At 37.0% G+C, this 27,966-nt stretch overlaps 2 protein-coding genes across 3 annotated transcripts in view; one reads left to right on the top strand and one right to left on the bottom strand.

Annotated features, from left to right (window-relative positions):
• Nucleotides 1-1,114, top strand: part of bcan (brevican) — a 36,279-nt gene extending 35,165 nt beyond the window's left edge. For both annotated transcript variants that reach the window (XM_038292403.1, XM_038292402.1), the window contains exon 15: nucleotides 389-1,114. In XM_038292403.1, the coding sequence (XP_038148331.1) occupies nucleotides 389-510 (122 nt within the window). In that variant the 3' untranslated portion in view covers nucleotides 511-1,114. The remainder of the gene's footprint in view (nucleotides 1-388) is intronic.
• A 4,116-nt stretch (nucleotides 1,115-5,230) lies between these two features.
• Nucleotides 5,231-10,751, bottom strand: hapln2 (hyaluronan and proteoglycan link protein 2). The gene is made up of 6 exons (XM_038292389.1): nucleotides 10,454-10,751; nucleotides 10,190-10,295; nucleotides 8,009-8,374; nucleotides 7,689-7,805; nucleotides 7,417-7,599; nucleotides 5,231-5,779 (listed from the first exon to the last, which is right to left on the bottom strand). Exons 2-6 carry the CDS (start codon nucleotides 10,281-10,283, stop codon nucleotides 5,502-5,504), a joined length of 1,038 nt encoding a protein of 345 aa, XP_038148317.1. The 5' UTR covers nucleotides 10,284-10,295; nucleotides 10,454-10,751; the 3' UTR covers nucleotides 5,231-5,501.
• Nucleotides 10,752-27,966: the final 17,215 nt, after the last annotated feature.

The raw sequence follows: 27,966 nt of genomic DNA, 5'->3' as shown, positions 1-27,966 counted from the left end.
TGCTGGTGAAGATGCTCACTTTTCAAGATAATATTCATTCAAAAAAAAAAAAAAGCAATCCACTGGACTTTTTTTTTTTTTTTTTTTTTTTTTTTTAAGTTTAAAGCTGTTTTGCTTCCCATCCACAAAGCTGTTTGAATTCAAAAGGTCTGGAGTAGCTTTGATTTTCAGGCTTAATAGAGTGGACCAACAATTTGTTTTCAGAATCAGTTAAACAGGTGGGGTTTTTTTTTTTTGTTTTTTTTAGATAGTTGCAGATTTATTTAGGTTTTGGGAAGAATGCTCAGTTCAAAATGTTTAGTTGTTTTCATCAACTCACAGAAAAACAGATTTATAGCTGTAAGCTTCACACTAAAACAGAGACAATGTTACTGTTTTGTTTTCCCAGCTTTAGCTCACACATTGAGGGAGGATTCTCTGACTTCCCAGCCTGACCAGAATGAGGAGCTCATGAAAGCAGCTACAGAAAAAGCAGCACAACCCTCCTGGCGTCTTAAGTGGAATGATTAAAGGCATCTTGTCCTTTAAAAGAGAATAAAAATTTAAAACACCATCTCCCCCTGATTTTATTTTTTCTAAAAGAATCCAATTGAATGACCTCATTAGGGTTGATTGAGTGAGAGAAACAAATTCAACCGATCTGATAAATACGTCAGAATGTTTTTAAGATGGTTTTGAAATGTTATACAGAAATTATTTTTATGTATAAAATCAAGTAAAAACATCAGTAATTTGCTGGATCTATTATCTGGATCTATTCTGTAAAAGAGTATGACACCAAACAGCTAATAAATCTGCTACAAAGGAATAATAAAATATTTGAAGAAGTATGAGATTCCCCCTGGTATTCTGTTTAGAAAATGAATAATAAAAACAGCTGGTTTACATTATCAGTGATACTGAACCTGAATATTTTGTTTTTGGTAAATCCAATAATGGATTCAGACGAAAAGATAAACTTTTCTGTTTTATTATCATCATCATGTGTATTTGTTTTTAATGCATTTCTTAGAGGTAAATATTTTGTCATCACGTTTTATATCTTTCAGAATATGAGAATGCTCAGAATCAGCTTCTTTGACTTCCAATAAATGTAAGATGGATTTCCCGTTAATACTGTTATTGGATTCTTTTTCACTGATTTGTTCGTTTCAACTTATATTTATGCACAAAAATGCATCAATTAAAACCTATGAAATTGAATGATAAACAATAACAAACTCTTTACTAAACAACTGAGGTAAAAGAGGCTTTGGCTTTTATTTGGGGATATCTGATTAATCGAGGCTGAATACAAGTGCATGCTAAACACACATCTATATTCAATGATGAAAAGCAGTTATTTAACTGCTCAATTAAAAACTGTTTTATGCTGTTTTATCTGTAGAAACCCAATAAGACACCTGATGTTTATTTGGTTCCTGATATAAAGCCAGACGTTCTTGTTTATTTTAATAACTGACATAAATGTCATAAAGCTCAAAACAATGTTAAAGGCTAATTTATGGTTGATTGATCCACTACATGTTAGAATTTTTTGGTCAAACTGTAGGGATCTCTCCCCTGAAGGTGATCAAACCTGACTATAGCTCTATAATATCAGAGTGATTTGACTTTTTCTGACTAAAACATCAAAACAATTTTCTGTAAAATGCATTTTTCTTAGCATGTTATGAAAATGATGCAACATGAGGTACATCTCCACCTGCTGCCTCTCTAATGGGGACTGCTGGCGTTTTTTTCTCAGTAGCTTGTGATTTTTTTTTTATGCCGAGGCTTTAGAGTAACACAATGTGCTTTTTTTTCTGTAAAACAAGCAGGTAGGGGACTGTTTTCTGACTGCTTTTTTGTTTGATCTTGCTAACATGGAAATCTGGCCCTTCAGTAGGAGATGAAAATCCCAATGTGAGAGTTATGCTGGCAATCACACCTGGATTAAATAACACCACCTAGAAGTTATTTCCAGATTTGACAGAAAAACTGATTCCCTGCTGCTGGACAATGGTTAACTTGTTTTATCGCTGTAAAAAGAAATTTGTTTTGATAAAAGTACCACTTGATAGCCTACTCAGACCATCCTGAACCACTTGATTGTTCTGGTGACGTTTTGCAGACTTTTAACTAGTGTTGCACCGATACTGATACCAGTGTAAGGGGGCCCCGATCCAGCACTAAAATGGTGGTATTGGCATCGTCAAGTACCAACAAATAGGGCACTGATACCATTTTGAGAGCCAAAAATGTATTTCACTATTGTCACCCATTCCAGGTATAAAAAGTTCTACTGGAATCACTTTGTATTAGTCTTTTTCCTGCTCCACAAAGGTAGGCAGCAGCTTGACAAAGCCATGATGACCATTATTTTACATCCAAGTAGTATGCAGTTCTTCATATACACACACACATCAATTTCAAACAGATGGAATCGGTATCGGCCGATACTGCACAGCCAGGTTTCGGTTATCGATATCGGGGCCAAAAAATGGCAGCGGTGCAACACTAGTTTTAATTCTGCTTGTTTCCTGGTGCTGTTTTATTCACTTTCTGTTCCCTCTATGTCACTGTCTCTTTAGGCTTCATGAGTTTCTTTTTTCTACAGTATTATAATAACTCTTACACTTTCCCAAAGTTTGCATTTTTCTTGCTAAAATGGGACAATTTTCTACATGATGGAAAAGCACATATTCTGAAGCTGATGCAAATATTGCTCATAATTATTTTCTGGCATACTGTATTACAAAAAAATAACAAAGCTCACATTAAATGTTTGTTTTATGGATGAAGGATTAATGTATTCTCTAAAAATGCAATAAAGAGGGAAAATGTCATTTTATAGCAAGTGGAATTTATACTTTTAAAAGCTGTCGGTTGATTTTAACTATGAAAATGATTAAAGTCTTTATGAAGGAATGGATATTTGGTCCCTGTTTATTTATAGATGTGATTTTTATTTTTATTTATTTACAACACAAAAACCATAAATAAATCAAAATTGATTTTCTCTTCATTGAAGGGTATGAATAAAGTAGTGAACCTCCAGATGTCGGGAATCAATCACTATTTTAGGGAAACAGCACCTGTGACGTCTTTAAACTTCTGTCCCAGTTTCAATCTACAGGCCAATTACAGTCAACTGGTGGTTTTACAGGTGAAACTTTCATTCTCTTAATGGGCCAATTTATACTGAAGGTTCTGGCTTTGCAGCATTCAGAGGAATTCTCTATAGATCTTCATCATTAGTGTATGAGAGCAGCAAGGTTAATTCCCAGTTTTTCTTAAATATTTCTTTTACAAAAAAAAAAATGGGAAGATTAATGAATAAATCTGATTAATTTCACATGCTGTTTGGTTTAATGGATGAACAAGAGGAGTTAGTTATCATCACAGTTTGTTTGAAAAGATCTTTATAAGACAAGGGAAAAAAGAATAACAATTTTTAGGAAAGTAAAGACACAAATACTGTTTTGTTTTCCGTAATGCGGTAAACTTCACATATTCTGTTGTGAACAAGTGGATGAAAATGGATTTGATTTGATGATGTGAAGCCGTCACCATTGGCATGACAGTCAGCCATCTGTGACATACTTACATTTTTCTCCATTCTTCTACATATAATGAGTCAGACTGAGTTATCAAGGCAGCTGTGTCAGATCTGCCTAAATTTCATAGCTCATATAAATTAACCAGACAAAAAACAAAAATGTACCGGTAATTAAAAATTGGCCCATGACTACAAATATATTCAAAGCTTGGATGGCGCCGTCCCTTTGTGCACTTCACAGATCTTTAGTTTAAATCTCAGCATGATGCTTTCTGACATTTATATCCAAGCAGGTAGGCTGCCGACCCCTCAGACCCTAAACAGAACTGAGAGGGTGAAGAAAATGACTGGATGGACATGCCCTCAATAATGGCCTAGTTGATTATCATACATTTTTCTTCTGTGGTAAAGATGTTTTTGGCTATTTTATGTATAATTTTACATAAAATGCACTTCTAATCTAAAACTGATGTTATATACAACTGAAGTGTTAAGAATGCTTAGGTTTGCCTGTCAAACTGTTGGAAATACAGGATGTTTCAATGACTGAATCAATTAATTCCTTTGAATTTCTTTACATTTCAGAAAACTATATTAAGAGGATTTGGTCTCAGTTTATGGTACTTAATAATATCTGTAATTCTTGGGAAAATTTTAGTTTCTCACGTCACCCTAATGCATAACTGGACGACTTTTTGTATTGAGCAATCAGGGGGAACTTTTTTATTCATCATCATCATCATCATCATCAATCATCATCATCATATCTTGTCGCTCCAAATCCAATGACAGGCTGGCCTCCTGAAGATCCTTGTTACAGTACGTTGGGCCAAGTTTGCATTTATGCAAAAGGTAACGGTCAATAAAATCCCACTCATAGGTTTCTAAACTTCTTAATATAAGCAAAAAAAATACTTAAAGAAAAAAAATATTTTATTGTCCAATGATTCTCATATGTGATTTGGGATTTTTCATCTGTGATGGCACAAGTTTAAATTTTAGATTCTTACTCATAAATTGATGATTTGTACTTGTTTTTGTTTTTGTAACTTTTATTCGCGCAGATACAAAATCCGATGCGCCATATGAATGATTTGACGACAAATAACAAATACAAATCTTACATCTATTCGTGTTTATTGACCTAGATTTATCAATTCAGACATTTATGTTTTTACTTACAGTGATTTTACCCCATTCCTGACTTTCTGTAAATTTCTCAAGCTTACAGACTGATTCTGCTTATTTACTTTATATTGTCAAAGGAAGAAGACAACAATTAACTAACTTAAGTACAGAATGTGTTTGCTTGACACTCAAACTTTTCCCTTTATGATTATTACATAAAAATCATTTGATACACCTTGAGATCATTATAGCATAAAACAAGAAAATCTGAATTATAAGCAAATGATATACAGTATTAGAGACATTAAATTACAACTGGTGACATTGATAAAACTATCATCATTTTCTTTTAGTATGTTACATTCTTGACTTTTAAGAGTAGGCTCATTCTTAATCAAGGCGAGTATGAATTTGACAAATATTTTTGCTATGGGGTTATAAAAAAAACTCAAATATGAAAGTAAATTAAAAACAACTTAGGGGTAAACACAACAATAGTTAGAGGACTCAATTAGAACTAATTTTAAATTGAATAATTCTGGTTTCTATTGGTCTTTGAAGTAAGTTTGATCCCCCTTTATTACACTCACAGGAAGAAGGATAGAAACACATTTTACATTGAAACTCTGGAAGGTTTCCGCAACAGTAAAGTAGCTGTTAGAGGCTAAGTTGATTGTTCATCTGTACTGTTAAATGTTTTATGTCCTTCTTATTTTGCTTTACTTCTTGTTACACCATATATTTCAGCAGCTTCTAATATCTTTATTAACCATTTTCAATCTTGGATGCCAAGGTCCTATAAAAACTGATTTCTTTTGCTTTGTAACATGGGTTATCTATAGCAAAAAGCTCCATAGAGGTGAGTTGTTTTGCTTGGGAATCCAAAGGAGCGGACCCCTGCCTCTGGGATGCCTCCACAGTGTTTCCTGGGGTTGATGATGGGAAATCGTACGCTGCCGTCTCTCAGCCAGCCACCATTACATTGGTCATATTTTTGGAAACGCCAGGCAGCATAAAGCTGGCCGACCAAAGCCAACTCTGATCTCTGACGCTTGCAGGCCAGCACTGCCTGGTCATAGGAGAAGGATCCTGATATGTAGTAGACGGAGCCTTTGTCACCAAGACAGAGACACAAAAACATATTAAAAATTCACAAAATGAGATGTTGGGATTAAAAGTTTAAGATTTGACATTTTGTGTTGACTGTTTGGAATCTTTCCATACTGAATGTTTCTAACTAGTGAACTCTTTGCTCATTTATTTACTGCTTATGACTATTTTCAGCTAAAATTTGAATTTGATAAATGATCAATTAAAAGGATTGAAGGAGTCTGATGTTGTGATACAAGTTATCATACTTTTAATTAAGAATACATACAGCTCTTTCTTATCTTCCTTATCTGATGATTACCTGTGCAGCACAGTTATCAATATGCCTTATTCAATTCATATTTTATCTCACAGACCAACACAAAATGGCTTACTGCAGAAAAATTTGAAAAAGGATAAATAATTTAAATTTTCCTGGAAATAACTCATCGGAGAAACATTGTTGGCATATATTATGACAATCCCAAATAAATCCAGCAACAAAACAAAACGGGGGCATATATGGGACACTTTCCATTCTTTTTGCAATTGTCTTCTCCTTGGTCTTGTTCTGTGGTAATAAGTATTGGCTATATAAAAATGAACATACCTTGCATAAGTCTGACATTTCTGTAAAATAATTGTTAAGTGATCTTATATAAAGTTTAACTTTGGGAGATTCTGAATTAAACTCTATGTTACCAAAAAACATTAAACATTTCATAAGAGACAGCAGGACAGGTTGGAAACCCTCCTCTCTGACCCGTTATGGTCAAACGCGTTGAGTGGTCGTCTTCCTGTTCCAGTCGATGCTTCTGGATGTAACGTCTTCGGGCGTTAGCTTTTTGCTTTGATTTTTTTTTAGGACTTGCCTTATTCTATTATTGTGGCCATTTTTGGTTTGCCATCTTAATTTTGTTTGCCTTTTTTGTTGGGATAATCCTCTTTCGTAATTCTTGTTTTAAAAAAAATCATTAATAATAATCTAACTTTACTGATCTCACATTGGAGAAATTTACCTCTATATTTAACCCATCCCCTTGGGGAGCAGTGGGCTGCCATTGTGGGGCGTCCAGGGACCAATCAGGAGTTAAGGGTCTTACTCAGAGACCTAGAGTGGCAGTCTGTGTGAGTGGATTTTGAACTCCCCAGGATTTCAAGCTCTATGCCCTAACCAATAGGCCGCCACTACCCTCTTTGGCTTTCCTTATAGGTTATGTTGGTATATTTGAAAAGGTTTTCTTAGTTTTTCCCATTTGTTTATCCCAAGCTAACCATCTTTCTCTCAGATAGCAGATTCCTTTTATGTGTGTCTCATCATTGGTTGTTTGAACCTACGGTTTGCTGTCGGTTTTCCTCGGATCCTAAGTACATCTTCCTGTCTCTTTTCATGTAGAATTATCATCATTGAACTCATTGAACATCTTTGAACTGCATGGAACTCTCAAAAGGATTTAAGAGTCAGTCAGTATTTAAGGTTGAATGATGTTGGTTATGTTGGGGTTTTTCTTTTTAGTATTAGCCTGGATGTTTAAACAGAACTTTTTTTTTTATTTTCTCACACAATAATTGTTATGCGAGTTATTAGATTATCCATCCAGATTTAGGACAGGGTGGATAAAAGCCAAGTTCCTTTCATACTTTACTCTCCCACTTACCCGATATCTGAGATGTAAAGCAGAAAGCATCGAACCGATCATCGTCCTTATTTTTCGGCCCATAACTGCGAATGCCAGCTGGCAACTCTCCTCCACAGACCGGTCGTGGATGAACGATTGGATAATGAACTGTTCCATCATGAATCCAACCTGCATTGCACCAGTCCAACCCTGCAGTCCAAGCTGCAAGATGAAGTAGGTTAATGTGAGGGGGCCAAACAGCACAAGCAATGTTACATATAAGAAGTACAGGTTTGGACTAATAGTCATACCTTTGTAAAGCTGATTGTAGGTGGCTAATTTACCATCTTGCTCAGCACAAGCCTGCTTGGCTTCATGGAAGTTGAATTTGTAACGTCCATGCTTACTTTGATATGGGAAGACCACACCTAAAAACAAAGGCAGCTTTTATCCCTAAGCCCTCATAAAACTCTGCCCCCATGCAGGTATAAACACAACTCTAGTAGAAATAGCTTATCAACTAAATTTAAGAGATCTGAAACCCCTTTTGATGCACTTAAGGTACTGCCTTAAAAATGTACCATCAAAGACCTACATGAAGATTTTTTTATTTAAATGAGTTTCTAGTTACCTTCAATCCTCAGAGTAATGAGAATGTTCTCATCTTCGATGCCATTTATCAGCTCACACCGATACCTGCCATCATCTCCCAGCTCAAGATGCCTAAGCATCAGGGAGGCGTCCATGGTGTGAGCCCTCTGGAGAGAAGCCCGCTGTCCCACCAGGCCGTAGGGCTTAAAAGCATTTGCATTCGATATCATTATGATATTTTGACGCCCGTTGTTCTCAGACTCCAGCTTTGTCCATTTAATCTTGTAGTGGTTAGGTTGGACTCTGAGGATGCAAGGCAAGGTGACATTATCTCCCCTTCGGCCGGCCACCTCGACCTGCACAGGTGGCTCAAGGAGATACTGAAGCTTCTTTAGTGTTCCTGGTTCTGTATGTAAAACAACATATCATATCAAACAAGTCATCTATGTAGAAAAAGGTATTTTTGTGTAAAACTGATAAAAAGCAATTTCATGTGATATGGTATATCTAGCAAGACACCAACCTGTGTTAGCTGTATGGTCAAAGATGCAACTTTTTATTTTTTTTTTCTTATATATTACCCTACTCCCAGCTTTATTTTTGTTCTCTATTAGCCCATGCTTGAAGAAGAGAAGGAATTGTTGCTAAGTCAACGACTTAAAGGAGACACATCATGCTTTCAAAATCATCCCTTTTTGTATTTATGTCATTCAGTTTTGGTCTATATCTAGTGAAACTGCAATGCTTTGATCTGATGTGTCATAGTCTTTTTGGCTAGGTGTCTATTTAATTGATTTTCTAAGGTATTCTTAGGTGTTTTCTCTGGTTTTGGTGATGTCTCTTTAAATGCCAATGAGGCACTTCACACCCAGCCCTCCTTCTATATCCTCCGTTTAGCCACATCTGTAGTTTGACAGAAATTAGTTCAAGATGCATAATGGCCATGTCATGATCTGGCCTGTTTGCTCTCCCTTAATTAGTAATTCCTTTCACCTGCCCTCTTCCCTCCCTGCCTCATTATAATTAATTCCTCTCACCTGTTTCCTCTGGTTTATATTCAGTTCAGCCTGAGCATTCAGTGCCAGATCATTGCTTGTCTTTCTGTCAGTCTTTCTGTTCAGTTTTTATTTGGTTCATGTCCTGGATCCTGGCAGCCAGTGGAAAGAGGGTTTTAGTGTTTGTCTCGTCTCCTGATCGTCCACTGTTCCTCCCCTGCGGAGTCCTCTGGGTTTTTGGCTCATTATGGGGGGGGGTTCAGTTTTTATCTAAGTAAGCCTGGCTCCTGGGTGGAGACCAGTTTAAAGTCTGCTTCAAGTTCCGGTTCCACGTCCTGTCTCGGCTACCCTCTTCCACTGAGCCTGCCTGTCTGCACCTGATCCTGTCTGCTCCTGTGCGTGACCACCTGGTCATGCTTCTGGTCCCAGTAAGACTCTGAACCCTCCTGGAAGTCTGTGGATGCCTGGAAGTCTGGATCCTGCCACCTGTCTCTGTTCCTGCCTGATCTGGATCCTGCCTGTTTCTGTCTGTTCCTGTCTGTTCTGGATCCCTGACCAGGATCAGCTTCCACCATCACCTCTGGGACTGCAGTACTGGGACACTTGTGGTCTGGACTGTTAAACCAGGTAAGTGACCAACACAGTTAATCTTCTATTGGTTGATCGTGGTCACTTACCTGTGTTTCCTCCCTAGAGTGTCTGAGATTGGGCGGTGCCCCGCCCCCCCTGCCTGCAGTGTCCGCGAGCCACAGCTCCGCTTTTGTTTTGTTTTTATTTTAATAAACCTTTTGAACTTTCCTACTGACTGTCTCTCCTGAATACTGGGTCCATCTGTCCTCGGTTCATGAAAGGCCATCCACTAAGATATATGTTATATTGGTTGTTCCATCTCGGATGAAATATATACATATATCTTTTTTTCCTAGATATTATTGATTATTATTTTCTATTACTATCTACTAGTAGTTAAATTAGATTGCTAATATGTTTGTACTATGATAATGGCTAAAATGAAGGTTTTGCTGTTACAATACACATTTAAAATCAGAAATATCCAAAATCAGGCTGATGGGATCAATAATATAATGCTTAATGTTTCTACATTACTGTATTGACTATGACAAGAGCATTATTTGACTTAAAATGACGATTACATGAATGAAAAACAATTAATAATGAATTACATAATTGATTCTGGTTATGATGACATAAAGTAGCATTTGTACCTGTTCTGTGAGGGTTATATGAGGCAGAAGTACAGGACAAGTAACTTAATGTTATAAAAGTAATCCTGACAAAGTTCCCTTTGAAGGAGGTCATTTCTCTCAGCTCCTGTAGTGCAAAAGAAAGCATGTTAAGTTAATTCAGATTTCACTAAACACAACTGCTAGTGACAAAAGTTAATAACAGAAACAGCTGTAAATAAAACATTCCTTATTTTCCACCATTAATAATCTCAAAATCTATTGTATTTTAGATAAATGACAAACCTGAATAACTGGTGTCCAATTTCCCGGTCAGCCCCCCGTACTGTCCGACATGACTGCAAGGTCTTCTTGGTGTCCAATAAAGGATATTGTGAATAATTCTCAAACTAATTCATGTCTGTCCTTTATTTCTGTTGGCTCTTTGGTCAGAATGCTGAATGTTCAACTGTCTCAGTTCCACCCCCCCACTTTCCTCTATCTGGTCATAAGGTCCTCTCTGTCATTAACAATGTGTAAACAGGACGGCTGTCCTCTCTGCTCCAGATGTTAATGACCCAATGACGATCTGACAGTCACACGCTTTCTTTCTGTTTTCCCGTTTTGTGGTATAAACTGTAAAGTGACCACAGTGGAAATAAAAAGCTGATTGCAAAAAGATTAAACTAATGGTAAAAAAAACAAAAGCCAAATCAAACCTTAACAGGGACTGAATCTATGAATGCTTGTGGTTAAAGGCAAACTAGCAACATCACAGTCACCAAAATATCAATGTAAAAATATAATTGTGTTTAAATGTGCATTTTATTGCTACAAGATTTTTTTTTCCATGTTTTCCTGTGTGGATTTTTAAGTGATGTTGTGACTCTGTGTGATATTCTATTCTATTCTATTCTGTTCTATTTTATTGTATTCTATTCTATTCTGTTCTATTCTATTCTATTCTATTCTATTCTGTTTTGTTCTATTCTATCTGAAAATGAGTTTTAATTTACCTATGCATGGCAGAAGTTATATTTACTGGTTGGTTTACAGTTTATCCTCTGGAACAGCCATCATCTTTTACACATCAAACATTTTCCATTGTCATCAGCATTGAAATATATTGTTGACTAAGAAAGAATTAAAACACAGAAAAATAAGTTAGTAGATATAAACACAACATTTATTTTCATGTCATGAGATGAAATGCAATTAATATATCCATATTTCTTCTATTTTTTCTATATTTGTTTGAATTTGCAGAACATAAAGGTTTTCTATGTTATGCTCATTTTCTTCCATTTGGCTTAGGAGCGGATAATGGTTTGGGTTGAACTGATTCCAGGTACCCAGTCAGGGGCTCTTTTTTATGACTTTTTAGAGTAGCTAACTGCACACAACTTCTGGTAATTAATGGCTGAATTTAGCTCACCATTATCAGTCGGTCATGACAAACTAATATCAACTATTAACCCTTGTTTGCCATAAAACAGCTTGATGAAATGTGCCATCACACTGCTCTTTGGCTGCCCTTCGGGAACTAAGCAGTTCTGGTATGAAAGGAGAATACATCCTTGTAACACCATACAGCTAAATATGAAAGTAAGTATAGTGGATTATTGGAAACTCTGTGGGCATGAGATAAGCTCTGGGTTTCCAAGGGTCTGGAGTCACATTCACGTTACTAACAGAGGTAGATAGAAAAGTTGGGTAACTTTATGAAAGCATGTAATTTAATTGGTAAATGGCCTCTACTTGTACGGCACTCTTTTCAAGTCAGGAGAATTGAATTTTGATGGTCAGACTTAATGGTTACTAGTCTGATCTTGATTAATGGGAAAAAAATAATATCCTTGTGGTGGGACCTCATATGTTTTTTTGTTTCTGCCTTTAAATTCTTTAGATTATGGCCTTTAAGGTGGGAGGAGATAATTGATAGAAGTGTAAGGCTGTTATGTGAAGGTAGGTATCCATATTGACTGAAGACCATAGGTTAAGAGCCAATCAAAAACGTCTCATAGTTGTTGCTCATTTAAACTGGTATAAAAATATTACAGCAGTTCAAATTAAAACTGTTATCTTGATTTGTTACTGTTACTTATTGATGATCCAGTTACACTTACAAGCAGGGCTTTACATGTTCACTTCTATCTTCTTTTTTTTAACAGTGTCCTGTCTGGCAATGTGGCAATAAAAAGAATTGTCTTGATGCCAAAAAGAGCCCAACAGATTTTACTTTCACAAGTGGAGCAGTTGGGCTATCACCACAGTGTTCCGCTTGTTTCATGCATATAAATTGATTTATTATAATCATGCAGGGAGTTTTACAGATTATATGGACACTGCAATGTAAGTAGAACAGAAGAGGAAAACAGAAAAAAAGGAGAAAAAATTAAAGAAAGAGGAGATAAAAAGGGAGATAATGATAAACATTTTCAGTTTGCTTCATCACCTGCAAAGAGATGTGAAAAGAACAGCACAACCAACAGACATGGAACGAGACATACAATAAAGTAACACCTAGATACTATCGCTGAAGTAGTATTATTTAATCTGAACACAGGTTCAGTTCTCAATATAACCTTTAGAGAAAAGGATCACTGATATTGAACATCCTTCAAACTCCATGTCTTTAATGAACTTATTAACTCTTGTGTAAATAAGTGCCTAATATATTCATAACAATGATTTTGAATTTGAAAAAAATATTTTAAATACCTTATAGGTATTATCTTTTAATTGGCTTTACTTTGTCAGCTTATCTTTAATCTTTGTGGCCAACTCATCTTAATTTATATAATATCATGCCAAGTGATTTTTTCACATTTGTAACTTCCTCATAAGACTTTGAACAAATCTAAAATAACTCAAATCCGGACCTGGGACTACAAAAACAATGTCAGTCTTAAAGGGGAAAGAAGGTTCTCCTTCATTTCCTTCAGTTGCTAGAATGAAGCCTGCAAGTAGTGTTGCTTAAACATGCCTGAAGCAAAACAATAGAAGTTGGATGGAAAAGGTTATGCAAAACTCAACACAAATTAATTAAAATACATTTTTCCATGATAGGTTCATGCAAATGTGGTTTTTGGATAAAAAAAAATCTTTATGATTGGGGTCAAGTTTAAAAAAATGTGAATTTAGACGCATTTGTTTTGCCCAGACTGGTCTGGGAGTGACAGCTGGAGAAGATGTTTAGTTGGATCTGATTTCCTCTGCCTCTATTCGCCTCGTACAAAAGCACCATTGTGAGGGTCACTGTCTCAGTACAGACAGCAGGCGGTGAACACGCAAACACCGGCCAGTGTGTGTGTGTGTGGGGAAAAAAAGGATGCAGTGATAGGATTCCTCTGTTTTTGCTTGTGTTGCTCATTCATTGTGCTCATCATCAATGGGACTCTTTCTTGTGCTCCAATTAGTATTCGGACAAACACCTCTAGGTGACAGAGGACAACTGTTCCAAGAAATACTCAGAGATATTTAGAACAATTTATGTTGCAATGACAGTTTGACATGCATTTTGCATTAGAGGACCATTTGTACTGAATAGTAATACTGGTCTCAGTGTATAGAGAATTTACAGTTTAGTCTGCATGGATTACATTAGAATGCTCCTAACAACCGTTGCACCATCAGGAGGCTGACACTTAAAGAAACAGCATATTAATGATTGGTGAACATATATTCAAAACATTTCTCAATTATGAGCATCTGAGAGGAACAGAATTAATAATTCCTGTTTTGATGTTGGTTTAGTTGGAACATCAGTCTTTGATTATATCCTAAAGGTGTTTTTTTTTTAAATATTAAAAGTTAGTCAACTTAGATATGATTTATTTCATATAAAATGGTGTTATTACCCACGTTATTTAAAGCTCACAGGCAGCTTCACAATAGAAAAAGAAAAAATGCAAAATAATGATGTTTTATTATTATTGTTTACTTTTTTGCTTTTTATTTTTCTTATTTAAAAAAAAAAAACAAAAAAACATTTTTTAGTGGATAGACTGAAGAAATATTGCCCTCTGCTGTTCACCTATTGGTACACAGAGAAGCCGAAGTAACTTATAATACTTTTTATTTCCCAATTATTCAAATACTGATTATTTTAGGTCACCTGCTGGTGAATTTCTACGATTTATCTGAAGAAAGTCTCCAGTCGTCTTTAAAAACGAGAGAACTTGTGATCTCTGGGATGTTTCTGTTGAATTCTTCTCCTTGTGCAGCTGGTTTTATTTTCGTTAACTTCCTGCAGCTACTGATGGTTTACAGTGATCTATTATAGCCTGCAGGAAAACACTCGCTCTGACTTTGTGACACAACGTTTAAGTTTGATTGATGAAAATGTTGTTTTTCCGAAAGTCACTTTGATGTAGATGGCTTCTACTGTGAGACTACAATCACATTTTTCTTAAACTCGAATTGCAGTTACAGATATATAATAATTAAAATACTAGATATATTACAATTATATAATCATATAGGTAAAAGTTTACTGTGATCTTCCCAACTTTGTCTGCAAGCCATTAAAAGGTGCTGGAGACATGAATTTGTCCTAATTTTAAAGTGAAATCCTGAATGGTTGAAAGCCTGATGTTTAGGAGATGACTGAAGCTGATATGAAAGCAGGTTGGCCCGCCTTCAGCCCTGATGTAGTGTCGGTATCATGTGTTGCATCAGTACGTGACCGTTGAAAAAAAAACCTGTGACAAGTGATGGGGCCTTGGAGGAGCCACATGACAAGAGGAAAAAACATTTTGACAACTTTGAATGACCCTCCCTCTTCCAGCATAGACATGAAACCCCTATAACTTTATGATTCCTATAAATGCATGCTAGGCTGAGGATTTCACAAAGATTTGCTTTTTTGTTTGTTTTACACTGTTAATTATGCCTCTCATGCAAGTTCGTTTTGACAGTTTTTATATAGGCCCACTGAGCGAAGGTTATATTTCCTATCACCCTGCACTTTAAAAAATGCTAGTACCTTCGCTGTCTTTGAATACACCTGGCAGACAGCAAAAGCTGACTTCTTGGTATCCAGGAAATAAATAACAATAAAATTGAAAAAGAATATACATTTTTCAAAAGTAGCTTCTTAATGTCAGTAATTTTGGTTCTTTAGAACCTGAAATAAGGGGTCGTTCATAGAGTAGTGGTGTAAGTCTCCTGAGTTAAAATTACAGAAGTAGGGCATCTGGCATAGAAAGTTTGTGAGATTAAATGTGTAATTTAGTCTGACCCCAATGAATGAGACATCGGAAGATTGTTTTTTTAAACCATGTCTGTGCCTATTGGCCAACGCTATGACCAATGAGCGCAACTGACTGTGACGTAGTAAAAGCGACAGAAAGCAGGTGGAAGAGTGTAAACAAACAGCCTGATGGTAAAACCGTGAATACGTCCTTCTTAAAAATGAATGAGGCTAGAGCCTCTGCTCATGTTTCAACGAAAACCCCAAATCTAATCCTTCCAAAACTGATTCCAAAGCTGAGTCAAAAATCTCCAGCAGTCATTCACACACCCTGCGGTTAGCCCTGGCTGCTGTTAGCCTCGGAGGTCCGCTGGTTGCCGCGGTCCTCTCAGCTTAGGAAATTGTTTTTTTTAATCACGCATTAAATCGGTAAATGGTGTCGTGGGAAAAAAGTATTCAACTATTCATCCTAGTTAAATAAACGGAGATTGATGGATTTCACTCAGTCGACACATTTATTCATATCTTTGCAAAGAGAGAACAGTTCATCATACAGCCCTAATGGCACAGCATTCTGCCCTGTTCTCTCCTTACTTACTTACGTCCCCCCTTACTAACAACAATGCAAAAGTAGTCAAAGTTAAAACAAATTACAGACACTTTGGTTAAACAGTTTCATGTAATGAATAAACCTTGAGAAAGAATCTGGTTTGTTATGGGAAGAAGCTATGTCTGGTCTACAAACACCATCCTTCAGAGAATGGTGTGACCTTGAGAGAGAAACAGACTGAGTGAAAACTTTTATAGTGAGTAAATAAGATAAATTAATATATAATAGAAGAGAGATAAAAATTTTCCGACAACAATGGGCCATATAGTGATGCTTTAATGTATAATATTCTCCCCTCAAATAATCTTATAAGATACTTTTATTGAACAGCAGCAACAGAAAAGAGAACTTTTAACTTTCAATGGAGCGCTCCATTGAAAGCTGCTGCTGCCGCAGTCCATGCTACTGTTCAATGGTTGTCGCCATCTTCCTTGTTGTTCTTTCTCCAGCGTCGTGCAGCTTTTTCGTCACACCCTCAAAACCCCACCCCCTTTGCATCCAAAAATTCAAAACACATCTCTGTGTTGGGATTGGCCCGTCAGTTCTAGGGCCTGGGGCATTGATCGAGGCTAGACCACTCGCAGGCAAAAATGATTTTGAACGCTGGCAGGTAGGGATAGTTTACTAGGCTAGTGCCGCTCCTCTTTACTAGTCATCTTGAACTGCCTTGTTTAGGCTCATGATGCAACATTCTGATCCGCATCTGTATCCCACCTCTGAGACACAGTTTTTAACTGCACAACTGTGACACTCCAACAAAAATTTTAAAAGTGCAACAACAATGTTGCATTAATTACATTATGCTTCAGATCAGTCCATACAAATGAAGGTTTACTTACTCTCTCATGCTGAGCTTAACTCTTGGCAGGTTGGCCTACTTTCTAAATTAACCAGCTGATGTTTAATTGACCCTTGAAGGAACTCATAAAGCATATTCCTTTATTCCTGTCAGTTGATTTTGAATATGGAAAAAGGAAAATAAGATCAAAATTGTGACGTGAACCAACATTAAAGCACTTAGGGTCTGATTTTTTCCAAATAAGAGGTACTTAATTGCTCGTCCATTTTTTTTTTTATTACATGCAATAACTGGGTCTGCTGTGGGCAATCTACAAAGATTGCTACAGAATTGTATAGGAGGTATAGGAATATAAAACTTAAAGCATGGTTTTGTTTTACCAACTACCAGTTTTAACGCGTGAGGCAGACACCCTTCCTCCCTTTTTTTTTTTTGAGTTTTTGCAAAACTAGTGGCTCGTTTTTTCAAAGTAGGCTCAAAGGAAAGGGGATATGAGAAAAGGGGAGAGACATGTGGCCAAGGATCACCAAACGTCGGCACGTCGAGGACTAAGGCATCTGTACATGGGTTGTGCGCACTGACCGCTGCGCCACCCGCACACCCACCCTTCCTACTTTTAAGGCAAGGCTCTCCTTTTTGGTAAAGCTTATAGTTAGAGTGGGTCAAATTTCATGCTATCTTTATAGTTTAGCTGATATAGGCTTAGACTGCTGAAGGACATAAGGACCCTTTTTCATCCCATCTCTATTCTTCCATTCAACAATATTTGTTTGTTCAACCTCTGACTTTATGGTCTCTCTGCCTTTCCCATCACAATGGCTTCATCTGTTCTGTTCTTGTTTGGCAGTAACTCCATCCTGGAGAGAAACATCGGCTGTGCTGCTGCCATCAAAACCTTTGTTTATAGATGTTGGAGCCAGGCCGGTTCTTAGAAAGAAAACTTTGAATCAATCTCACTGTATGATCTGGGTGAATTGTCTTTGTTAAGTACCTTGAGATGGCATGTGTTTTGAGTTGGCACTATGTGGATAAATGGAATTGAATGTAATAGCTCTGCAAATACAAACATGTTTGCATCTGTTTTAAAAACACCAACCCTTCAGAAAACCAGGCCTTTAGAAATGTATAACCTTCACCACAATACAAACACGTCAGTTACAAAGTAAAATGCAAACTTCACGTGTTAAATAAAATCAACTTTATTTACCTATATTCAGACCAACATTTATGTCAAAATAGGATGAGAGGAGACATTCTAAAACAGTATTACAAATATATATTTTTATTTTTATGTGCTTTGTCATGAAACCTGAAAGGATTAAATTAAGTTGCTATCTTTTCAGCTAAAACATTTGGTTGAAGGTTTTGTTTTGTATCCGGTTTTAATTCTCATCCAAACCTTGCCTACAATCTGGATTCTTGCTGTATTTGTGAATTAAAAAACACATGTCCAATTGATTCTGCCCAGAAAAGGTAATCCAATCATATTGCAGAATTTTTGTTTAAGGCGGGACATAAAGCTGTGTCAAAAGCAAGAGAAACCAAGCCCACAGCCAAACGCAGTAAACATGGCAGCGCAGAAGGAGATGCATGTTGCTGATGCTATCACATTTTTTTGGTTAGGGTTAACAATTCCACCTCTAAAAGAGGAACAACAAGAGAATAACAATATAAGTGATTAAGTATATAAGTGCTTTCTAATGGCGTCTGCTGCTTTTTTACTGGCTACTGTGATTGGCTAGAACCAAACTTTGGTAGGCGATCACAAAAACTTGCTTGAGCGAATCAGGTCAGAAGGTTCTGCTGAATATCCCTTCATTCCACAAACAAATACCCCATCTACCCTACCCTTGAAAAACCGATCCATGCCAAGACCGGTCCGAGCTCGGATCAGTTAACCAGGCCGAGCTCGGTTCTGACAACCGTTTACACATCACGCTATCTCGACTCCTCGCCTCCTAGTGACGATCTGCGGTATTACTGCCAGTTTTGAAGGAGAAAATCAATGCAGTTGGTGGCGGTAATGCACCAAAAGTTGTTTTCCAACCACCATAAAACACAAGAAGAAGACGAAGAAGGACTGAATCAAGCAAATCAAAATGTTGCATGGAGAAGATTTCGATTGTTGTTTATAGTTATTCTTCTTCTGTTTTGTGTTGGTTGGCAAGCAACTTCCGGAGGGGCATTACCGCCAACTACTGGAATGGAGTATGAATCGGGATGTGCAGCCAGATGGAGATGACGCGTTCTGCTCATGCACTCTTGTTATCAGAGAACCGAGCCAGGGAAAAACCGAGCCCAGCCCACCTCAGGAACTTGTCTGCAGTTAGCTTGGTCCGGTTGTGTCTAGCTCGTTTCAGTTCAGTTTGCTTTCCATTTACACACGATAAGTTATCTCAGTTACTGAGCTCGGACCGGTCTCGGCACGGTTTTTCAAGGGTAGTGTAAATGGGGTAAGATTCAACAGGAGCTGTCCAGTGGCGGCTGGCGAAAAATATTTTTGGTGGGGCTGATATAGCCTAGTGTATGTCTCCAACTAATCCAGAATAAGAATTCAAATAAACAATTGGACAATAAATACAATTTAACAGTAATGATTTAATTTACTATATAATAACAGGAACAGTGATGATTTTGGTCACAATAACCATGACATGAAATTTTCATACCCTACAACAGGGATGTTCTTCTGGCAAACGGGTAGATAAATAAGGATCTCACCGAATTTGGTCGAAGTTGCATCTCGCTCGTTACGTTCGCCATCGTCCCTCTAATTGTCTGCACCTGCGCATTGGGTGCAGAAGCTTGTTAAAGGGCAGTATTTTCAGAGCCCCAAGACCATAAAATTCTGAGATGCTGATTGGCCATTAAATTAATAAATTCACCTAGCAATAGTACATGATTGGCAGATTCTCTGCACATGTGGGGCAGTCTAATCAGAGCCCCAAGTCAGAGACGGTAGAAGTCTGTCTGTGGAAATCCACAAATGAATGACAGTAGGTAGGGTAATGTAGTTTATATAATTTGTTTTGCTTATAGGTACACACTCTAGAGAGTAAAACTGACATTTATGAGTTAATTTGTAAAAATATATTTTAAGTTTCTCTCTTCTTATCAGGGAGGGCGGTGTCCCAGCGCCCCCTATGGGCCGGCCGCCACAGGAGCAGTCCCAGAATAATGTGGTGTAGAAGTAAATCTAAAACCTACTCATTATTACATTTTCTCAGCAGGTTAGCAATTTCCAAAGTTATATCTTAAAAAAATAAATGGCATCTCCACAGAACAGAATGCTAAGTGGCAAAGTAAGAACTCTCTCACTGAACCCTGACCTCAAAATCCCATATGGCACAATCAATATAAAACTTTTAGTAAATTCAGTTAGAGCTTAAGAATCCTGAACCCAAAACAATTTATGTCTCAACAAATCTTATACACACATAATACTGTACAACTTCCTTAGCAAGGTTGTCTATTCTAAAATTGAAATTGACGCCAAGGAATTATTTGATACTCAACACCATTATTGATTCTGTTGGAATAAAAAAAAGAAAGGCATTAGAAAATATTTTTATTATAACAAAAAACTCACCTTTTTCAATCTCATTGCAGAGCATGGTTTCTCAGCAGAATTATGGAAGTGTGCAAATAAGTGCAACATTAATAACCCAAATAAAACACAATCAGAGAATACTTTAGAGATGTCTGAGGCATTCTTGTTTTAATGTACAAATAATTCAGAAATCTAAAATTAACAATAGGAAAAAGTATTAATATTTTTGACAACCTTGCTTCTTAGGTGAGCATGTTGCTGCAGCTAACAGTAGTTTGGCAGATCTGCCATTAAAATCCTCAGTCGACAAATCTTACTGATAAACCCACATGCAACCACAATATGGTTCATCTAAGTTTCAACATCGGAGTAAATGGAACGCAGCAAGAAGCTACCAGCAGCTCTTCCTGGCTGACTGTTATCCCCTCAGGTTCATTCTTGGAGTTGTTAAAATGTTCTCATGTCTTATGACTTGTTTCAGGTAAAGATATACTGTATGTACTCAAACAAAGCCTTCAAAAATAACTTTGATAACTGACATAATTTCAGGCAAATGGTTGCAGAGGAGTTAAACAAAGCCAATAACTTTAAACTAAATCTGGTAAAGATCAAGCAGAAAGTTTTGATACTTTCTGCTAATGCATTTATTTTTGAAGATCATGTTAATTACCAAAGTGATTTATCATAAAAAAACATCTCCTGTTTGACCTATTGTCCTTACTGTGGAGTGATTTACTGATGGGGCCTGTTTCTCTCTAGCCAATCACTTTGCTGCTGGCTCAGTTGTGTAACACGTGGATGAGAGTCACACGGCTAGATAGTGATCTGAGAGCAGATACGGGAGAAAGATATCTTTATGTTCCCATACCTGTTTTGCCCTGTTAAACCTAAAGCACACTGGTGTTTTTTCCTCTCCAACAAAAGCTGCAGCTCTCCGGAAAAGACTGAAAATATTCCTTATCTTCCTTCTGTGCGGATATATACAGTATATTTATATATACATAATAAGAATGACAGACTTTGTAGTAAAGAGAAAATTATATCACATATTGAATAGTTCACCAAGTAAGTTTCATTCTCTAAGTGAAAAATATTTGAAAACAGATTATTAGACACCAATAAAAGCCAAGACTGAGATTAATTCTTAATTAATCTATAGATGTCTGGCTATGAACCCCGCCTCTCACCCACTGACAGCTGGAGATAGGCACCAGCACCCCTCGCGACACCACTTGGAATAATCGGTAAGAAAATAGATGGATGGATGGATGGATGTCTGGCTATGATGTATAGTAGCAGTGATATGTGTCTCCACAGCACGTTTTGACCGTAAAGGTGAAAGATTCTCCCTGTCGTAGCTTGTAGAACGGTGTATGTTTTCAGGAAATGTGTTTCACTCAGCTGCTTCAAAGTCCCTTTCATGCATGCTTTGAGAAAAGCATCCGGTGTAGTTTAACAGCGTTAAGAAAGTAGTATTTCTACAGCCGCCTCATGTTATGCTGTCACAGTATTACATAACAAGCAGGTTTAGTCTCGCCCTTTATATCTTCTCATCTGGTGCCTTGTTTCTTGTGGTCCCTGTGTTGTTACTATAGATGTGCTCCATCCTCTGATGGACAGATTGTGTTATCGCAGGGGCCCTGGAGCCAGCCAGCTGCACTGATGAAGTGACAAGAAGCACCAGCTACTGTTCAAACTATCTGTGGAATCCACATTTGAACCTTTGGAGCTATTTGAAATGTGTGGTACAATGCCAACATGTCCTCATGCTTCAAGGAAAGAACGTTTTCTTTTGACTTTTATAGCTTTTTAGATACACCACTGTTTTATTTGAACATCTGATTATCTAAATTTCAACTATCACGTCGCAGCTGTTGTTACACTTGATGTTCTATATTAAAGACAATAATCAGATTGGAAAGAAAACCATCAAGAAGTTAGTAATAGGTAATAGCTAGAGTTTAACTCCTTCCGGCAAGCAAGTCATGCCCTGTGCACATTTGTTCCATCAGTTTGCCATTCTATTGCAAAATGTTAGCATTTTAATGTTTATATCACATCATATTCGAAACCCACTCCCACAGACTGCCACTCTCTGAGCAAGACCCTTAACCCCCGATTGCTCCCTGGACTCCCCACGATTGTAGCCCACTGCTCTCCAAGGGGATGGGTTAAATGCAGAGGTAAATCTCTCCAATGTTAGATCAATAAAGTTCAATTAAAATTATTATTAGCAGACTTTTAATTGGCCTGTTCAGAAGCAGTGCCGCTGAGCCCCTTTGCTTCCGTAAGTTGGAATAAATGCTCAAGAGCTCTACTGATTTTTTACATCTATTTGAGATCTACAGAGAACAGAGCCATTTCTCAGGGCTTTCATAAAGCTACTAGGGACTGGACAAGCCTCAGTTCACGTAACTTTAATTTCTAATACCGTTTGTGCAGAATCCTTTTGTGAAATAAATAGTTATATATTTTGGACCCAAAAAATGTATTTAATTAGTCTTATACAATTTTTTTTCATTAAAATTAACTGTTTTATTCTGCATCACTCTAAATGTTCTGTGCATGTATTATTTTTCTGACATTAATAGTTTTGATAAAAAATATAAGGCTATTAATGAGAAAAGTGGTTGAAAAAGTGTAAAATTAAATAAATATGCATGCATGCGTGTCTGTATGTATGTATGTATTTATGTATGCATGCATGTATATAAAGCTCTGGGATTCCCAGAGTGATGTTACACCTGTATCTATACTAGAGAGTATTGCTGGAAATCTCAGAATTTTTTAGGCTTACCGGAACTCTGTTACTCTTGGATACAAAAAAAGTAGATGTATAGATTTTTTTTTTCTCTCTTTTGATTCAAAACATGATATTCAATAATATTTGACTTTTAGCATCAGGCAACATTCCAGACATGAAAAATCTAAATACTAACTGCAGGACATTGTATATGATTTCTGATTTGTGCACTTAAGGTAATAAGGTATCCACCATCCTTTTTTTTCCAATAAAAAGATATCATGTGATGTATGTTTTGTAGTTTTTTTTTTATAATCTCTCAAGGATTCTGCAAAGAATATGTGCTTTCATAAAACTTATTTTGTGTTGCAACAAATATGTAGTTTACCACACTTTAGAAAAGCTTAAATATACGGTATTAGTAAAGTGCAGCTTAAGGAGCCGGTGGAAGCGAAACGAGCACTGCCGTAATTCTTTGATTTTATATCCCGCATTCATCAAATATTTTATCATTTTGCTTTCTTTAACACTTCTCTACGTTAATCGTGTTTCTGATCACGTTTGGTTTCAGAAATGTGTTGGTTTTAATCAGATAGTGGGTTAATCCAGTGAAAAGTAAACTGTGAAGCTTGTAATCCATGGATTATCCTCTTGTTTTGATTTCGGGATGTGATATGAGGATTTATTTCTGCTTTGGTTGAACTTTCAATCCTTTTTAAGGGATTATTTAAACATTTGAGGTAAAACAAAATTAAGGTTTTGCTTGGCTAGATAAATTAATTAGTATAAAGAAAAAAAACGTGAATTTTGAAAAATCAGGAGACTTAATAAGGTAACAACAAGCTTTAAGGTGTAATTTCATGACATAAATATTACCTGCATATTTTTTATGATAGTTAACCAACAAACAATAGTCTGGAAGAAATCATGTTAAGTTATCATTTGAAGACCAAGTTATTATCATGTTAACCTGGAATCTAAAGCATTACAGGAATGAACCACTATCATTTAACCTGAATGCCACACTGACAGTGACGTCCGGATTTCTACGAGCACGAGACTCACAGCAGACATCAAGTGATGACCACGAGTTCCTTCATGTGGGTTGGTCTGGAATGACAGGAACCTTCTTCATTCATTTGGTTTTTAAGAGAAAAAAAACTGTAACACCTGTGATGATTTCAGTCATCTTCAAATTCAAAGGTTAGTTTAAAGCAAAGGTCTTTAACTCCTGTCCCTGAGGGCCCCTGTCCTGTCCTTTAAGATCTATCCTGTCTTCAACATATAATCGGTTAAAAACCAGACCTTCACAAAACTTAATGACCAACTAATTTAGCCTTATTTCAGGTGTGTTGGAGCAGAGATGTATCCAAATGTCTCACCACAGTAGCTCTTAAGGTATGGAGTTACACTCTTAATATAATCTAGGGATGGACCGGTTTTTAAAAACCGTCCGAACTGTTCAGTTCGACTGTCTCGGTTCGATTTGCGTGTGTTGCGTTCGGTTCATTCGCTGCTCCTTTTTCTCATAGGCGAAGCGTGTACACTCCAGAGCAGAAGGTGGCGGTACTGCGACCAAAGCCAACCACCAGTAGTAAACAAGAAGAAGAAGCGAAGCAGCGTAGCCGGATGTAGCAGAAAAAAATCAGTTGTTGTGGAGAATTGTGTGGGTATGGTGAGTGGAAAAGAACAGGAGTTGGAAGATGCGCCAGCAGCACTTTATACTGTAGGTCTGCTGTATGGGACCACTTTGCATTTAGAGTGACCTACGACAACGGCGGAAAGAAAGTTGTGGATAAAAGTGCAATAGTGTGCAAGCATTGTGCAACACGTTTTGTTAATGCTAACAGCAATAGACCAACATGTCAGGCTAACAATCAACATATACCGAACCGAAAACCATGACCGTGAAACCGTGAAACGAACCGAACCGTGGCTTTTGTGAACCGTTCCACCCCTAATATAATCCTTTGATAGTCTGGAGCTTTTATTGGACCCAGCAGAGATTCAGACCCCCTGGGACAGATGAAGCAAAGCAGCCTAAGAACATAACAGAGTCTCATCCATATTTCACAGTAGGGATGGTGTTCTTCCCTTGATATGCTTCATTTTTCCATCTATGACCGAATAGCTGGTATGCTTTGATAAAAAGGTTCCATTTTCGTCTCATCTGTCCAAAGGACATTATCAAGTTTTGTGACTTGCCAACATGTAGTCTGTTTTTAACAATGATGTCTACCTTGGTCATCTTACATTAAGTTCACTATAGCAGATGCCATTGTTTAAGAAGGCAACATTCTTCAACAGCCTTCCAATCTAAGCCTGTTTTTGACTGTTTGTGGTTACCATGACCCGGATGACTGAGAATTCACACTGGCAATGACAGATGATGCAACATCAATGTTGCTTTAGCTTGAAGTTCACCTCTAATCTCTGTAAATGTTTTTCTGGACTCATTACTTAGCATTGATATTATCCGCCTCTTTGATTTGTCATCGATTTTCTTCCTATGGCCGCATCCAGGGAGGATGGCTGCAGTCCCATGGATGTTAAAGTTCTGAACAACTGTTAGCTTTTACCTTTAACATTCTTGTCTATCATTTTATTTCTAATATCCTGAGAGAATTCTTTTCTTCTCTTCCTCTGGTCCATGTTGAGTGTGGTACGCACCATGTCAGCAAAGACCTGTTCCATAAGTTTTTATTTTTATTTTTATAATTGTATTAAAGCATAGTTAAAAAGCAACTGCATTGATATTAATTATTTTTTGTGTCTAACCATTATGTTTATTCTTTCATTAAGTGAGGGGTGCTAATAATTGTTTCCACATGTTTAGCTCTTCCATTCCACCTCAGAGGTTGACAGTAAACTGTCTCACTGCAACATATTGACGAACTTTGAAGGTTTAAACTGTTTTGTTTTGTCTCGTTTTAATTTGTGTTTTTTTCTATTATAAGAGTTGTTCTTTATTGTGTTAAGCACTGTACTCAGTTATAAAGTAAATTGTAAAGTAAATACAAATATTTTTTGGGGGAAAAACACAATTTAGTTTGATGGGATTTGAGGGTATAGTAATATTTTATTCATATTTTTATTAAGATTTGTAAATATATATATACTATCCATATGAACCATTGAGGCAGGCGGAGCTTAATCTCTTATATCTGATTGATTCCTTTGAAACTCTGCTGATGCTGGTTTAACATGAAAATGCAGGATGAGACATGTTAAAGGTTTCCTTTATGTGATCAACTTAAAACAGTTGAGCAGGAAGATAGTTTCCCATAAAGACTAGAATAAACCTGCATGTGTTTTTTTATTTGTATAAACCATAAAGGATGGTCCCACTTCCATGGTTAAAATAAGGCCATTGGACAGAACTCCTCGCACTAAAATGATGCCTAAATGTAAAAAACATTTATATACACATGCTAGAATATTTATTTATTTTTATTTTTTTTAGTGTAATGTTAGTTATAAAACATGGGAGAAGCTCCGGAAGCACCAAACTGACTTGTGGAAAGAAATTGAGCCAAACAGGAGGCCTTTATATTCCAGCTGAATTCATTACATTTCTTTAAATCATCCAATCTCCATGGGCTGATAGTTTAGATTCCGACAATTCATAACACAGTTCTATCTCATTCTATTCCATTCAAAAGAAAATGTAGATAGAGGTGTGAGTGACATACAGTATCTTATGTTACTTCAGACAGGAGGATAAGGCTGAGGATGAGGAGGGGCAGACATAATAAAGGGTTTCTCAAACCAACTTAACCTGCAGCTTAATAGAGGCGGCTGAGGTGTGGATGCCTCCTTTTTCTTTGTATGTACTGATCAAAGTATCCTTTCACATGGCGCTGCATTGTTTTCTGTACAGTTAATGGTCTGTGCTGTTGTTGCTGTTTCTAACAGGAAATGGGGCTGAAATATCAAGGTCAACACATTAAGATGATGATTTTCCAAAACACAAACTGATCTCAGGCTGGGTGATATGGGACAAAATTATACAGATTAATGGAATTTCTTTAAATATATCAGTATGAACTATGCATCTTTAGCGCTGAACATACATAAACATGTTGCAGACCCTGGCTCTGTCCTCCATGAAGGTCAGGGCCTCAGAGTCCAGGGTATAGTAGCGCCTATGACCTAAAACTGGTCAGACAACTTCATGTAATAGAAAACAACATGTCACTGAAAGACCCACCCAAAAAGCTTCCATTTAAGAGGGGTAGCTCTCCACACTTTTAAGTTTAGGTGTCTTTAGGTGTGTTTTGTTGTGTTTACAGTATCAAATTCTTTTTCCTGTTTAGTTTATGTACTAAAGATCGGTCATTGAGAAGTTTAAAGGGTCTGTAGAATGCAAAATCTACATTTTTAGCTTTTAAGTATATCATAATGCTCTTCCTGTATTTGAATCACACAAAAAGTTGTATTTTATTTTATGTATGCATCTCTAAGTGGTCCTGATGAGTTCTGCTGTGAGCAGCAGGCCCTCCCTGTCCGGAGAAAATGGGTGGAAGGATAAAATCTTTGTGAGAATACCTCTTCCCCTGGATCAGGGAGGGATGATCTAGCCTGGCATAATTCGGATGGAACTACATAGTATGCATCTGGAAAGCCTCCTGTTGAAAGTGTTCGTAAAAGGGAGGGACGTTCAATACTATTCTTTGAGCCAATTGGGTAAATCATAATGTCGAACTTTTAACCAATCACAGCACCAGTAGCCGCTGTGACGTATCACATTCCTGATTTGTTTTACAGCTAGCGGAGTTAACTTATAAATCAAACTCTTTCCAGATCCGTTCAGGAGTAATGCACAAACATCTTTCCCATCCACAAAGGCACAAATCGTGTCCTTTTGCTCATTTTTAAAAGGGAATACAGGGCATTTCTGCTAAAACTGGCACAGCCATCTTC

This window comes from Cyprinodon tularosa, unplaced genomic scaffold (assembly GCF_016077235.1).
Source record: "Cyprinodon tularosa strain WSP-4 unplaced genomic scaffold, ASM1607723v1 ctg311, whole genome shotgun sequence".
NCBI classification, from domain to species: domain Eukaryota; kingdom Metazoa; phylum Chordata; class Actinopteri; order Cyprinodontiformes; family Cyprinodontidae; genus Cyprinodon; species Cyprinodon tularosa.
The sequence above is the reverse complement of the archived record's forward strand: the minus strand, read 5'-3'. Positions and strand labels throughout refer to the sequence as shown.

Bases quoted from the DNA above. Each gene is read 5' to 3' on its own strand.
- hapln2 (XM_038292389.1), bottom strand. From the start codon at position 10,283: ATGACCTCCTTCAAAGGGAACTTTGTCAGGATTACTTTTATAACATTA. The intron at 7,806-8,008 runs GTAACTAGAAAC...CTTTGTTTTTAG, and splicing joins CATTACTCTGAGGATTGAAG to GTGTGGTCTTCCCATATCAA. The intron at 7,600-7,688 runs GTATGACTATTA...TTCATCTTGCAG, and splicing joins CTACAATCAGCTTTACAAAG to CTTGGACTGCAGGGTTGGAC.